The sequence below is a fragment of the Meleagris gallopavo genome, chromosome 22, assembly GCF_905368555.1.
Source record: "Meleagris gallopavo chromosome 22, MGAL_WU_HG_1.1, whole genome shotgun sequence".
Lineage (NCBI taxonomy): Eukaryota > Metazoa > Chordata > Aves > Galliformes > Phasianidae > Meleagris > Meleagris gallopavo.
The window spans coordinates 734,564-748,424 of NC_139425.1; the positions used below are offsets into that span (position 1 = coordinate 734,564).

Genomic DNA, 13,861 nt, shown 5'->3' on the forward strand with positions numbered 1-13,861 from the left:
AATAATGAAACTGATTCTGCAAAACAATTTTCAGCAGGATTGAGCGTGCACTTCAATCAAATGCCACACCAAACTGCTCATTTTGAACCTTAATCTCACTTTGCACAAAGATCCAGGTTGTTTCCTCATCCAAATACACCCCAATCCCAGTGTGACCAACTGAGGCCTGAGCGCTGCACCGAGCGGTGCGCAGGGGGACACGGATGATTTGTCATTTGGCCTACTGAACCACTGGGATACGGGGCAGAGACAACATCATGCAGTGCATCGTCCTCTCTTTCTGAGTCACAGGGAGTTTGTTCTGTGGCCAGCAGATCTCTGGAGTTTGTTTGTATGGGGGCAGCGCTGCGACTCTCCCTGGGACACAGACTCCACTGGAGCAGAAACTGCACCGCTGGGGCCCTGGGAAGAAAGCTCCCAGCAAGGAAGGCCCTGTGCCCTGGCACCCAGCTCCAGCAGTGACTACACACTGCGCTGAAATATTACCAATACGCTTAGCAAAGTCAGAGCTACATTTCAGAATGAATTCAGAGAAGAGAGCAACATCAGCTGCAGAAAATATGCAAGCTCAAGGTTTACATAAATGTATAGTTTTGTAACTGAGCGCCTTCAGAAAAAGAAATAAGAGTGAGGGAGCATGTTCAAAAGACATTTAATATTATTAAGTATCATACTATAACAATGGTGTGGGCAGTTTCATTACCCTGTACAAACAAATTCCACGACACCCTTCTAAGCCATCAGGGTGCATCACCACAGCAGAGAGATTGGGGCTCACTTAGGAACACCCACACTGGATGGCACTGCTTCAGGCTGTGCAGCATCAGACACAGAGCTGCCACTACTCCTTGTGACAGGAGTGGGAATCACCTTGCAGAGTAGAATTAGGTCCTGATAAGAACTGCATGAGCACATGCACAAGGATGGCTACGTAGCACCACACAGCCATCCCTACCCAAAGCAGTGCCATGGCTCAGCTTTGATCTCCTCTCTTGATTGCTAATATTGAAAATTACCACTGACTTATTTCTGTTCTCTTTCTTTTCAACCACAGAAACAACCGCTGTTTCTCCCTCAGTTCAGGGCTGTAGAGACAAGCACCTTACCAGCCTGACTGCCTCTGACTTCGCACAACCAAGAAGGCTTAGAAATCACAGCAAGATGTCCTGGGATCTTGAAGCAGGAATGCCATCTTTACACTGTCTGTCTAATACTCAGAATCTCTCAAATACAAAAGATTTTTTTGTAATTAACATGGCAAATCCTCCTGAGTACAGACCACTGAGTTTCCAAAGGTCTGCAAATGCTGCAGGACTAACTTCTGCACAAAAGTCTCACCTAAATCTGTAACTGCATACAAGCATCAGAAGAAAAAAGTACTCTGCTAGTCCAGCAAGAGCAGAACATTTTTGGACAGCTGGAAGGCATCACGTCCCGTATACCTCACTGACTTTGGGGACCACTCACTTGCTACTCTAAACTTTGATTTGAAAACTCACAAACAGCACGATGCTGGCCTCAAGAATTGGTGGTGTGTTCCTCTCAGACATAGAAAGTGCTGCTGTGCTCTGACACTTGTATGCTGACAGTCACACAGGGAATGACACGCTCATCAGTTCTGAAGCCATGCTTCTACTCTTCAGTACAGCAATTACAAATAGAAATAGAAGTATTATAGAAATATCTCCACTGAGCCCATAAACCTTCTTAGAAACTCACAGTGAATTTCCAGATCACAGTCTGAAGAAATCATGGCTTAGATTTGCACAAATTAACCTAATTAACCTAATCGCATTTCAGCACAAATAGTATAATGTAAAGACTTACAAAGCAGTAATACTTTCTTGCAATAGGTTTCTGATTTCTTTAACGTTTGACATCAAAATCAAATTAAATTACCTGGATATTGCACATATCAAGAACAAACTTGATATGCAAAAACTTGCAGCTTTCCCTACAAACTGAAACGCATTTCTGATATGAATCTTTGAATTCCAAATACATCCTTTCATTCATATACGTACAAAAATCCTAAATGCAGATAATAAATCACCTTTCAAATGAAAAATATGCAGTGGTTTGTTACACTTCCTGCCGTAAATAAAGCCAAAGCCAATAACCACTGGTTCCAGTGCTCTGCTCCATGCCTTCTCTTACCTCCTGGCTTGTCTTCTGGCCCGCCTTCATGTAGAAAATGAAAACAGTATCAAAAGGACGACAAGGCAGTAAATCCAAGTACCCGAGGTCATCAAAAAATCCAGGCAGAGTAGAGTCAAGTGCAATCAGGTGAGGAGGTAGACGACTGTTAGCAGGCTCCTGTTGGATAGATCAGAGTTCAATAGCTTAGAAAAATGTTCCTGTTTGAAAAGATCTCTGTGGTTTTCACACTGATCCGTTAAAAATGAATCAAAACCACACAAAAAAAATCTGATTCAATATAATAGTGTTATATATGATCAACAACAAGCAGAAGTCTGACAGTTTGTTGCATTTAACTTATCCTCATTACAGAAGAAAACTAACACTTTTCAAGTAACACACAAGCAACAATTTGCTCAAAACCTGCTCCATTCCACAACAAAAGCAGCAGAGACTTTCAAAATGCCACATTACTGTCTACAGCTGCACTGCATCTCGTTTTGTTTTTATTGCTGTAACCTATATACCAGCAATATACATAATATTAAGCATCTTTCTGTTTATTTTTGCAATAGCTACTTTGCCTCCTAACATTGATAGTTTTCTGGAAGAAAATACAACAAATGAAAGGCAAAATTCTCATTTAAAAGGCAGAATTTCAATTTAAGGATGTGGGTTTTTTTCTACATGGAGTACTTCAATACAATTCCTGGAACAGAAACTTGTATGGCAGTCATAATTCAGAAATGGTTATAAAGCATCCCTAGCTCAATTTGGAATAATAACACCAAATACAAACAGGTGAGTGTGAGAGTTAATGCACCTTCTGCAAAAGTACACTGATAGCCACCTATTCAGAGCATGTTCGGCTTCAGGCAAGGCCTTTCACAACCCTGTTCTCAATCCTGAAAGATGGAAATTCGCCACCTAACTCATGTAGATGACAGCACAAAAGCAGCTGGCAATGCACAAAAAAATCTCCCACTAACGAAACTTAAGCTTTCCTCTTCTGTTAAGCCAAGCCATAGTGGTACTCATGCCATCAGTATGACACAAGAAATTAGGAGGTCACCTTCAATGCCTCTAGCGACAGAAACCCAAAGTGGGAGAGGAACAGGCGTGCTGTCTGGAACTCCTGTGCCGGCGGTGGGGGCTTACACTCTGTGATTGGATCAGGAAAGCTCTTCTTACGCCACTCGTCCTCACTTTTCTGATCTATGGAAGTCTCAAAAATAATCTGCTGGGCCATGCCATTTCTCAGCTTCTCATGTCGCTCTTCGAGCTGAAATACATTGTACAGACGTGAAATACCAAACTCTCAAAGCACTTACAACAGCCCCGACATTTAGCAAAGCCATAAGGCACATGCAGCAGCTGCAATCCCACCAGGATGTTTACCAAAGCACTGTCAATGAGACCTTGCAAGGTTAAAAGTGAATATCTCTTTCAATCTCTTTCAACCCTGTTTGCCTGGGAGAGCTGTTGCAAATTTATGCACCCAGCATCAGATACAGCATCTTCCTCCTAAGTGAATAAAACCTAAAGTACTGCGAAGCTTTAGAATACTTCTATTTTTACATATGCACCATAAAAGATCTAACAAGTGCCCCTTTCATCTCCCTTGAAGATGCAACAAAGTCACACCAGTCAGTACTGGTCTACAGGCTATTGAAATCCAGAACGAACTGTGCTGAGCTGTGCTCCCCAAGAACACATCCAAGGCACTGCCATCTTCCTGGGGTAGTGCACAGATTCATTTGTTCAAAGTTTATGGTTCCATTAAGTAACGTGAATTAATCAAGCAGAAGAATAAGAAGTTAGTGTGTGATTCATGAACAGGCCGAAAAATGAGCAAAATGAAGTCAAAGACAAAACTTCCCTTACCTCCTCATTCACAATTTCATGTAAATCAGGAATGCTTAAGTCTGCTTTCACAAATGGGATCTTGTCCACTTCTTCAGGAAAAGGCCGGTGCTTCACACTGTATTTCAATCCAACATCATTTTTAGGAGCTGGTCGAGGTTCTGGTACAAAAGTCTGACAAAAAAAAAAAGGTGGGCAGGGAGACAGTTTCACTCAGGGCATTGCATCAGCAGAAAATACGTGCTTATAGTATATGGGAAATATTCCCTCCCATCACAGGTTTGCTAATTCTTACATGAGAGGATCGTTAAAAAGCATTCAGACATGCCTCAAACTTGAATAGACTTGTACTGAAAAATAGATTAAAAAATAAAAATAAAACAGAAAGACAACATTCTGTCCCTTTTGGTGGTTGTAGTCATGTTTATTACACTTGCTTACCACCTATGTCTAAGCAGTTGCAAATCCTGTTAAAAACAGCAAGCTTGCGTGGCAACATCTTATTTTTAGGTTAAAATCCGTCTCAACCATGTTTAAGGAAAGCTAACAGCTATGCCTTACTGGCTATGATGAGCTCAACAAGTGAAGCTGAGAAGTCCTGAAGTGAACAGCAGCAATGCTGTGGGCCAGCAGCAAGATGCCCACCAGGGTAGCAACCGCCCTGCATTATCTATCCTCGTGCAGTTTTGCTAATGCTGCTGCATTATGCTATACTGTGCAATTCAAAAACTGACATTACAGATGAAAGCAACCGAAGGTCTGGTTGCAGGTTTGCATGTGTCTAAGCTCCAAGCAAGAGAGACCTTTAATTACACCTTGAACACCGCTTTATGAGTGTATTTACTACCAAGTACACTTAAAAATGGCAAATCTTGAAGTTAAGTAATGCTTTTAAGTTGGAATGATTCCCTTAAGACTGGTTAGGTCCCCAGCCAAAGTCTGACTTCTCCTTTGGTGTGGGAGGCAACACCCGTGAACTGACACTGTTCAGCAAAACGCTTCAGCTACAGTGACAGCACAGCTCCAAAGGCATCCAGTGAAGGGTCCTCCCAAGGGCTGCACTGCAGAGATCACAGCCATCTCCATGTTAACGTGACAGCTGAGACTGACAGGCCCACATTTCAGTTACATTATACAAACAGTCTGAACATTTGGGAGATGTTTACAAACAAAGAAATTTTGGTAATGCAAGGATATAATCCACCAGGCAACTGCAGTACGAGATTCTACTTAAAACGTCATTTATTGGGAAATTTATCCTCCACCATTACTGTCCAGAAGCATTCCAAAGTCCACCTCGATAGGCTTTTCCACAGCAGTTTCACAGCCATCTTTGCAACAGAGAGCTCTGCAGTTTTAACAGCTGCTCTCTCAGCAGCATCTCACACGTTATCTCCAGACTTTCTTCCTTCTGCTGCAGAAGCTTTGCCTGACATCCTAACATCAGCACACCAGCTGTGCCTGCACACTAAGCACACGGTCCATTGCTTCATCAGCTTAGAAGATGCTTTTAAAAAATGAGAATAAGGAGAGTTCTCCCACCCTCCCACACAAACCTAGAAGGCAACAGTACTTTTACAGCCTATATTTAATATTAATCACGAGCTGTAAAGAGTCACCAGAGATGCGTCACATTACCTACAGCTAAAGGCCCCGTGGCTCAGCCTTAATGTAAAATCACCAGATCTGTGGGGCTGTCTCACACTAGTGGAATTTCAGCTGAACATTTCTAAGTTAAAGATTTCTTTATGGGCCTTGATAGAGACCTTTTGATTTGCTTTAGCTCCTCTTGGTAAAAGACAGAGTTGCTGGGCCCATGCAAATCTTCCAGACGTCCCACGGATCAAAACTGTGACAGAGGGGAAGGAGTCATCTGCAAAGCACATAGGTGAAAAGAAGAATACGTCATCATAAATCACAAATACTTCATTGAACAGTAATCAAACCATAACAAAGCACACATATTACAGAGATTTTCTTTTCAAAGAAAACTCCCTCCCTGACCCTAAAGACAAATTCTGGTGAGAAGTGAACACTGAATGTAATCTCCCTCTCTGCAGCAGAGAACTGCTCTGTTCAGCAGTAGCCAGATCAGCTCCATGTCATCATTAGAAGTAACCTTAGTCCAAATTCATGCAGATCACTGATTTTCTCTCCAAATTATTCCTATGAATTAAAAAATTATTCGGCCACTGCCTGTTTAGGTACAACGAATGTTCATACAGAAATGTGGTTTCCATGACCTCCCGTGAGTTTCTGTAAAGGTCCCACACAAATAATGGCAATAGGAATGGTGGAAAGGCATCCATCAATCAAACTAAGATGGGGGAAGATTCTAACTTTACGCAGTGAAAACATTTCTAAAACTCCTCCAAGGTTTCCAAGCCCTACCTGCACAAAGCCATGAGCAACCTGCTCTGAGTTCAATATTGACTCTGTTCAGAGAGCAGCTTGGCTGCAGTCCTCCCTCTGTGCCTTTCCACTTGCACAGTCGGGGTTCTATGGCAGGGATTCCAGTCTCCCTTCAAGGTTTAAAGGCCACCTTAGAAGAGGAATCACACCTTTACAGTTTTTCACCTTTTAAAGACGTGTGTCTTATCTTTTGTGCATGTAGACCATAAAGTGACACCACCGGGTAACTACCAGACAGGCACCTCTTTGCTGCCATTTCCTGGGCAGCACACCAGGCCCGCAATGATTCACTACAGCAGTCTGCCTCAGAACAGAGCTGACACACTTAAGTATTACTGCAATTAATCTTGTATTTCAAAGGGGATTTGTAAGCAAGTTCTGCATAGCAAGTAAAGCTAATTTAATTTCAGATCATAATAGCTTTACAGGATTCCTCAGTAATTCATTTAGCACAGGCAGAATAAGGGTGGGAAGTGCTCAGCTGTTCTGGCACGTTCCACACCCTGCAGTCAGGAACACGTTGGCTCCAACCCAGACTGAGGGTGGACGTGTGGCAATGGCTGCAGGATCTGCACAGCCATTCCCCACGGGATGGGAGATTCTGGAACACAACTCATAAAAAAACAACTTTCCTCTTAGCATTGGTGAAGCCAGTGCAGGAGAAGAGTTTCACTGACTCTGTTTGGCGATGCCTTGATACATTAGGAAGGGGAATTTAAGGAGATCAGTTATTCAGTTCAAAGCATCGTGTAAATAATAGATTTTTTTTAATAAATGCTCTCCTTGGTCAAAGCATGGATGTCTTCATAATGCAATGGCACTGCTTTTGTCCACCAGCTACCATTCTGCACTCAGCTGCACGCATCTGGTCTTAAAGGATGAAAGGCAACCGTGTGAACTATTTAGGAGGGCTTGTATATGTCTGACTATCACTGACATGGAAGTTAGCCCTGCCACTTCATTCCAGAGCAACATTCTATTCAGCTGCATGTCCACAGATCAGGTAGGGCCCTGAAAAATGACAGAACCACACGATGTAGTACCTTTTCTTTTTCCTACAGCTGCATGCTGGGAGTTTTAACAAGAGGAACAAGGAATGGTGACTGCTGGACTTACTTTGTTCGTTCCCTAGAGGCTGCTCCAACATTGCCAGGATGACACTGTTATCCAAAACAAAGTAACGGAAACTATGCTTGTTGATGGTGGGTAGGCGAGAATATTTAATTAATGTGGTTTCATTCACTAAGCTGCAAGGGGAAGCAGGGCCACTGGGAGAAGGGAATGCTCCAAGTAACTGCATAATACTGCAAATGGGAAAAAAAGACAGAAGTCACAACAGATTAACAGATTACTGTCCCACCCAAGCAGACTTCCACTCTTTTCTTCACTTGGATCTCGACACAGCAGTTACCCTCATGGTTAGCACAAACCAATCACTGCACTATCCCATCAGCTTGTCTTAAAAGAGAACCAGTAATTTCAGAAAAAAACGCACACGAATCCTTCAAAGAAGAGTAATCTGCGTATAGAACAAGTTCATCTAGAAGCTAGGTCATAGAGATAGTAAGATACATTTTAGAGCAAAAAATAATCTGTAGTTCTACAGGTTTTTTTGTTTGTTCTTATAAGAATATTATGGATGATTTGAGATACTCCTCCATAATTTAACCCACTGTTCAATATCAACAAGCAAGGCATACACAAGACACCTAAAAATATATAGATTTAAATAATTTGAAATTGTGCAGGATCTTCCCAACAGAAAACCTCCATGACAGGAGCCAACAGCAAGAGCAGAGGTTTCCATGCAGTGTCACTGACTGGAGTTCATATGTTTTGAATGGGGCTGCACTCAGATCTATAATAAATTTACTGAAGTCCTCCTGCCACACTTTTCCCTTGGAAAACAGATATCTGCATCCCTCTAAACAAAAGAAAAAGGTGCCCTTTTTCAGATAACAAGAAAAGTTTGTCCACAAGTTCCAATGAGAAGCTGCTTTCATAATTACACCATTGTTTTTACTAATAGTAAAGTTTATAATGATTTTATTGTGAAGTAGAACAAACAAAATAAGCAAGCAGCTCGCACCTTTTGCAACACATGTTTATCCTACTCATCTTCAGTTTGTCCTGTCTACACCACCATGCTATTCATCCAGTAAAACAGCACTTTTCAGCTTCTCTGGAGTGAATCTCAATTTATTCTGTGCTCCCTCTCCCCACCCACACATCATCTGCAATCACATTTCCAGCAGAGTCTCCCAGATCTATTAAGCAAGCCCAGTTCAGTGGGCAGAATGATGTCCCACCCTGCCTTAGCTTGTACCTGCCTGCTGTGTTACACAGGAGGCAGTAGCTACCGTGTGGGGAAAAGTGTGGGGAAAGCATAATTTGTCAGGCCAAGGAGAAGGCTGTGGGAATGGAAGGACAAGGTGACAAGGGGAAGTGGGAGACACAAGGAGCTGCTCTCTGCATTGGCAAAGAGCAGAACATCAGAGGCTGCAAGAAGGTTTTGCTCTCCAAGGAAAGGAAGGGGCAGAAAGAAGACAGCAATTACAGGAATCTTTTTCTTGCTGGACATCTATAATGGAAGGGGGAAGACAACCCTGCCCCAAAGACAAACCAGAAGGAACCTCTGGATGACTTTTCAGATGCTCTCAACTACGTACCAGGTGGAAACCCCTCATTAAAGCATTCTCTGACAAAGCAATGCTAAACAATGAACACGCTCTGAGAAATTACATACCACGTTAACGTAGCTTCTGCAGCATCCTTCACTCTCATGGATGCAGGGTTTGGCTCCTTATCTCCTTTGTACTTCACCTCTTGTTCACTGCTCTTGGATTTACTTCCTGAAATACCCAGCTCCACAATCTCCAGTACCTCCTTTAAACAATCCTAAAACACACGAGGAACTACCTTAAAACAGAAGCATTCCAACAGACGTCTCAGAGACCTCAGAGAAACAGCAACAGATGACTCATTTAAGCAGTGTGCTGCTTCTGGTACGAGCTCAGAGATAAAGGCAGAAAATTATTTTCACAGACAGTGTTGAAATAAGATCACATTTGCTAGAGGAATTGTATTTTCCCTGTATATAGATGTCTAATTGCGTTAGTATGCCTCTATATCCAAGGCTAGAAAGTGCTCTGAATTAATATATACACAACGTATTCCATTAGACATGTACAAAACAGCCAAGAGGGCTAGGAATGCAAGTGAAAAATATAAGCATATTTTAAAAGATAAACGCATTTCTGAAATTATCTGCAGAAAATTTAATTAAGTTCTCAGGATATTAAGAATGAACTCATCTGGAAAATTGCAAAAAAAAATTTTCCGAATCTTTCAATTGCCAACAGCATTCATAAGGAAGGATAATACACGTGGTATCTAATTCATCAAGAGAACAATAACAGCGTTCTAAAAGTACACAGCAAAGCATCAGCTAAGATATGACAGAAGAGGCCAGCACTCAGTGGGATCACTGCAATGACTGATCAATACTGCTCACTGCAAAATCATTTACTGAAAATATCTGGATTGATACAACAAAAGTTCTGATCTGATGGCTAAACAAGGGAATAAAGAGGAAAGCTTTCTCAAGAACAAGTAGCAGTCTACAATCAACCCTAACTACACAAATAAATCATCAGTTTTAACCACCAGAAACCAGGCAGGGTTCTGCACTTTGGTCTGTGTTGTTTCTTGAATTCACAATTCATGCAGAAAAATAAGCAAAGAAAGAAAAACAAAGCATAATGTAACTTTATCACCTGTGCTGTGCCATATCCTAGGAAATCATCCCTTTCCTGGTCACCTACTACCAACAGCCAGTATCCCAAAGTGCCTGCAGAAAGCATCTTTATTGAAAACTCTGCCTGTTATTCTTTTTTATTTTTAACATATATTCACAGATTACTGAGCTGCCACTGTAAGCAACAACAAAAGCAGATGCTCATACAAAAAAAAAAAGATTTTTTTGAGACTATGACAGGAGGTGATCAGATCAGCAACATGCATCTTTCACTTACTGCTCTTTTCAAACTCCCTCAGGAAGCTGTACCTTGGATCAAGCTTTGCCTTGCTCAGCTTCTAGAAAACTTCTTGGTGAAGACACCAAGGGTGAATCCTGGCACCAGTGCTGTTCAACATCTTTATCAGTGACCCAGACAATGGGATTGAGTACACCCTCAGCAAGTCTGACACCATGGAGTGATGCAGGCAATAGAACAGAAGGGTGCCACCCAAAGGGACCCAGAAAGGCCACGTCAACCTAATGAAGTTCAACAAGGCCAAGTGCAGGGTGTTGCACTGGGGTTGGGGCAACCCCATATAGGTACAGACTGGGAAAAGAATTCCTTCAGAGCAGCCCTGTGGAGAAGGAAGGTCATGATGGATGAGAAGCTGGACGTGAGCCAGCAGTGTGCAACTGCAGCATGGAAAGCCAACAGTATCTTGGGCTGCATCAACAGAGGGGACAGTGAGGCACGGAGGGGATTGTTCCATTCTGCTCTGCCCTTGTGATACTGCATCAGGAGTACTGTGTCCAGGCCTGGGGCCCCCAGCACAGGAAGGATGCAGAGCAATTGGAGAGGGTCCAGAAAAGGCCATGAAGATGATCAGAGGGCTGGAGCACCTCTACTATCAAGAAAGGCTGAGGTAGTTGGGCTTGTTCTGTCTGGAGAAGAGAAGACACCAGGTAGACAGCACTGCTGTCTGGTACTTGGAGAGGGCTTATAAACAGAGGAGACTGACGTTATGCACTGTCTGTTAGTTATAGGATGAGAGGCAATGGCTTTGAATTAAAATAGGGGAGATTCAGGTTGGATATTTGGAGGAAATTCTGTACTCAGAGGGCAGTGAGGCACTGGTTCTGCTGCCCTGAGAAGCTGGGGATGCCCCTGGAGGTGCTCAAGGCCAGGCTGGATGGAGCCCTGGGCAGCCTGATCTAATGACTGGCAACTCTGCCCATGGCAAGGGGGTTGAAGCTCAGTGATCTTTAAGGTTCCTTTCAACTCAAGCCACTCTATATTCTTATGATTTTACGATCATCAAAATATTAGCATTAAAGAAATTCCACTGTTAAATTTAGAAAATGCTTTAGATAGGTAAGAGCTGAGAAATGAGAAAAGACATTGCTTTTAGAAGCTTATCCGCTGCAGGTAACTACACTATTTACACACCAATAATGCTCATATTTCTCCATTATTTTTCTGCTTTTCCAATTTCAGTTTTTTTCTTTTTTTTTTTTCCAGTTCACAAAGCAAGTAGAAAGATCAAAATACTTTCTTATAAACATGAAAGATGGTTGCACAGCCAAAAATATTCTCAGTGAATGAAAAGGAGAAATCAAAACTGAAAGCTATTTTCCAAGTAAACTAGTTTTAGAATTCCTGCTATGCTTTTGAAAACTACAAAGACGTGTTGTTTTAAAGTCTGAAACATTGGCAGCTGGGGACAAAAAGCAAATCAGTCTGGGGGGCTAAGAATACACACTTCAGAGGTTCTTACCTTCTCATCCAGCATGTCAGGATGCTCAGTGAGCCAGACACAGAGGCACTGGAAAGCTGCAACAATCACAGAGTGAAGGTCACGGGAGTGGAGCGGGGCTGGTCGGCTGCACTGGAACACTATGTAGCTGCATACAGAACTAATTGCTCTCTTTTGATCAGAGGAATCAACAAGCACTTTCACCTGTATGATGCAAGGAAAAGAGGACTGTCAGGTGAGAATTCCTTCACAAAACCTTTCAGAGAAGAAACAGCTTTCGAAAGCATTTCTAAATGCAGTTTTAAGAAATGTGAATAAACAGTTGAGCTATTTCATGGTAAAAAGGCTAAACAGTGATGGATACTGAAATTAAGGTGCCACCACACTGCTGGGCTTTGTTTCCAAGAGCAAGAACGATACCAATCTGGTTTGATAAAAAATGAATTGCAAGCTAAATAAATTTGCATTTTAAACTTATCTTCAGCAAAAACCTCTTTCAGCTACAGCAGCCCCACTCACGTCCACATGCTCCCTCTAAGAAACCACTCACTGCCCAGTATCCCATCCAGAGGGCTTCATTCTGCTCCTGTCCTTTTCCACTAGGCAAATTCTGTCAGCAGAGTGATTTTCTTTCACTTTCTCACTGACAAACAACCGTGCTCAGACAAGCAGATTAACCAGAAAAAAAAATCATTTGCAGAAAACCCCCTCAGCTCCTATTCCTGCCCAGATGGGCTTCAGGGAACAAGGCTCTGGACCGTGAGGGCTAGCAAAGAGCTGTGCACCCTGAGTGACGAGATCAGCAGTTTGAAGTTAACCAAATCACCAAATCTCCCTATTCTTCATGTCAACTGGCACAGGAGCACTCAGTTAAACCTGGATTTTTCTACTCTGTAGAGTTTGACCATGCCATATAAAGAGATTAGCTTAGGACAAGCAGGCTGGGGAAGCAGCACTCTTGCAGGAAACGGGATTTTTCTAATGGACCAAGTCCCAGTAATAACCTGCAGCTGAAAAGATACAGGACAAGGCATCCCTTAACCTGAAAAGGACTTTGGGAATTGTGGTTTCCAAAGGTGAAAGCAGAATGGGTTCTCTACTCTGCAGCTATGCAATATGTGGAGATTTCTTTCCACTTGATTCATCACTAAGAGAAAGAGGACTACCCTGGGTGTCCCAGAAGAATCACTTCAGTCGCTCAAGAATTATACAAAGATTACAGTGTTTAATATTGAACGGGGTAGATATTTGAAAACATTTTTTTATACTCTCATCTCATTGCACAAAGAGGGGACAGGAGAATATCCTAACTGAATCAGGAACTCCTGATTCTGTATTGTGCTCTGGAACTCTCCAAAACCATGTTTGAACTCATTGCATTGCATGAACTTTCAAATGTGCCCTTCAGCTCATGCTACTGCAGAAATGAAGGCAGCATGCAGCCCACCACGGCTCAGTGCTGACTCCAAGCTTTAAAAGAGCCCTATGACATACATATTCAAAGGGAATACACCAGGGAATGCCAGCTGCTGCACCAGTTCATTGTGGCTGCTGTAAATACACCAAAGGATTGCTTAGCAAACGTCATGAAGTCCAAACTGGGAACAATAAGTGCCCTCAAGCAGAAAAGGACATTTTACTATTCATCGAAAAAGGACCTCCCAGCCCAGTTGTTTTAGTTATTTACTATTCACTAACTTGCTAATTACTCCAGCTACTTGCCAGGTGAGTCTCCTTACAGTTGAGGAACATAGACCATAGCTGAGGGTGCTAACATAAAACAGAGTGGTTCAGCTGGAAAGTGGTGAAAAGGAACAGCACAGCTAGTCTGAGGAACAGAGCTGTGTGGAGACAAAGCTCCCAAGCAGGTGACACCTTCACATTAAGAAGGTGTTACACATAGCTCAGAAAATTACTTTGCACGCGACACAAAAGGAAGAAAGTTGGCACAACA

The 13,861-nt window shown here is 42.5% G+C and overlaps 1 protein-coding gene across 2 annotated transcripts in view; it reads right to left on the bottom strand.

The window, feature by feature from the left end:
* Window positions 1-13,861, bottom strand: part of RALGAPB (Ral GTPase activating protein non-catalytic subunit beta) — a 64,231-nt gene that overhangs the window by 13,821 nt on the left and 36,549 nt on the right. For both annotated transcript variants that reach the window (XM_085241720.1, XM_085241719.1), the window contains exons 17-23: window positions 11,929-12,111; window positions 9,161-9,312; window positions 7,531-7,718; window positions 5,769-5,875; window positions 4,024-4,176; window positions 3,212-3,421; window positions 2,158-2,316 (exon numbers count right to left, since the gene is read on the bottom strand). In XM_085241720.1, the coding sequence (XP_085097846.1) occupies window positions 2,158-2,316; window positions 3,212-3,421; window positions 4,024-4,176; window positions 5,769-5,875; window positions 7,531-7,718; window positions 9,161-9,312; window positions 11,929-12,111 (1,152 nt within the window). The remainder of the gene's footprint in view (window positions 1-2,157; window positions 2,317-3,211; window positions 3,422-4,023; window positions 4,177-5,768; window positions 5,876-7,530; window positions 7,719-9,160; window positions 9,313-11,928; window positions 12,112-13,861) is intronic.